The 2,048-nt window shown below is 29.8% G+C and overlaps 1 protein-coding gene across 1 annotated transcript in view; it reads left to right on the top strand.

Moving 5' to 3' along the window:
* The first annotated feature begins 1,759 nt into the window (after positions 1-1,759).
* LOC108687214 overlaps positions 1,760-2,048 on the top strand; it is a 16,663-nt gene continuing 16,374 nt past the window's right edge. The window contains 2 exon segments of the mRNA XM_018192870.1: positions 1,760-1,807; positions 1,810-2,048. Coding sequence (XP_018048359.1) covers positions 1,760-1,807; positions 1,810-2,048 — 287 coding nt within the window.

Here is a 2,048-nt window from a genome sequence, read left to right as displayed (position 1 = left end):
AGTGATAAAACTTAAGTGGCGCAGGCTAAGGTCGTTACCACTATCATATGTACGTGCGTTCTCCGGCATCCTGCGATCGTCAGTAGACGATGATCACTCGTTGGTGTCACATCGTTCCTCGATCGTGCACCTGAACTGTTCTCTCTAACTAAAAGCATGTGGAGCTGCGTTTGGATCGTGTTGATGCTGTTAGCTGCCGTGGTCTGGCAAGTCTCTTCATTACATTCGGACGCAGGTCCATGGGTCCAAGCCACGAAGGGCGAACTCTGGCCATTGCCAAAAATGCGTATTATCAAAGAAGACTTCTATTTATTGCGACCGTCTAACTTTGAATTCCGTGTGAGTCTTTCTATTTATTATTTCTTTCTTTTCATACTATAGACCAAGCTTATTTTAACTCTGTAAAAAAATAAATATAATGAGTATTTTTTTATATAAATATTTGTTAAATTGTTGAAATAAATTTATAAATTTCTATTACACATTTTGTCATTTTTAATTTTTATCATGGCATTTTTTGATAATAAAATTTGGGATTTGATTATGATGAGGATATCATTCTAAATTTCTTGAAGTGAAATTTCATTTTAACAGAATGAAAATACAGCCATTTTTGAAAAAGATTGAAAATATTTCACTTCTTGAAAAAGAATGATAATGTTCACTCTCTTTTCGTTTTAAAATTCTAATTCTTCTGTCTAATTCTATGTCGACTCTCTTTTTATCAATACTTCGCTCGAAAATTCTCACAAAAGATTAAAAGTTCCATCATAGATATTTTTTAAAACAATTAAAATTTCTAAATATTATCGAAAAGAAATATTTTTCTCAATTATATTAGAAGAAATAGATAAAGATGAAGGTCTCTGCATCAACTAATCTGTTCGTTTCGTATGTTCTATTTGTTTTCTTAAAATAAGAATACATGTATGTATGTGTGTATGTGTCTCGAAGCAAAGAATGATTTTAGAATGATATAATTTATACGGATGATGATACAATTGTGATAAAAATATGAAGAGACTCGCGTATATATATTGTATATTTTATATTTTTTATATTTTTATGTATATGTAACAATTAACAGATATAATATTTATTATACCTGTTATATCATAACAAATATTACTTATTCTTTAACTAAAATGCTTTCTAACTTTTGTATTTCAACATATAGCAATTTTGAATCCAAGAGTTTGTTAAAAATTATTTGTCTTACACTACAAATAACATTATATTTTAATATTGATTTTTATACATAATCTCTTTTTTGTTTATTTTATCTTTTCGATATTATATCAGATAGCTAAGAAAGTTGTAGAAAGCAGATGTTTTAAATGTCTGCTACACACTATGTCAACAAAAAAACAACAGAAGTGTTACAGAATTAGATGTACTGTTTAACAGAGTTAAGTAGACTGCTAGAAAAAACGTAATAGAGTTTGCAAGAGTCAGATAATGTTGGCAGGATTTGCTCAGTTTTTGCCAACAATTTGCCTTCACATTATATCGATGTTAACAGAACACATGCCTAATGCGGACGCAGTTGATGGCAGACTGTCGTCATTTTCTGCTCGAATCTGCTGACAATCTGTTAGAAAACTGCAGATATTTTGCTGTCTAGGATATATCTGTTTCGTTAAATATTACTATTGTTTCTCTAAAAATAAATTAAAATTATCTTAATTTTATTATTAAAAATTTTAATGAGAAAATTTTTAATAAAAAATGAAATATTTTAGTTTCTGTATGTGCTTATATGTTTTATATTTTTTTCATAAAATATTATCTTAATTTTATTTTAAATAGTTTAATATTTTTATATTCACAAAGGTGAACGGTGAGGTGTGTGATATCGTGACTGAGGCGATAGAACGGTACAACAGAATTATTTTGACGGAAGCTAGAATAGCAAGGTTGGTCACGGAAGGGCAGCCAAGAACATCCGTTCGAGACGATCCTCATTTTAAAGGCAATCTTGAAATCTTAAGCATCCGTCTCTTGAAGCCTTGTGAACAAAACGGCGAGCATTGGCCATATTTGTATAT

This window comes from Atta colombica, unplaced genomic scaffold, assembly GCF_001594045.1.
Source record: "Atta colombica isolate Treedump-2 unplaced genomic scaffold, Acol1.0 scaffold202, whole genome shotgun sequence".
Taxonomy (NCBI): Eukaryota; Metazoa; Arthropoda; class Insecta; order Hymenoptera; family Formicidae; genus Atta; species Atta colombica.
The sequence above is the reverse complement of the archived record's forward strand: the minus strand, read 5'-3'. Positions and strand labels throughout refer to the sequence as shown.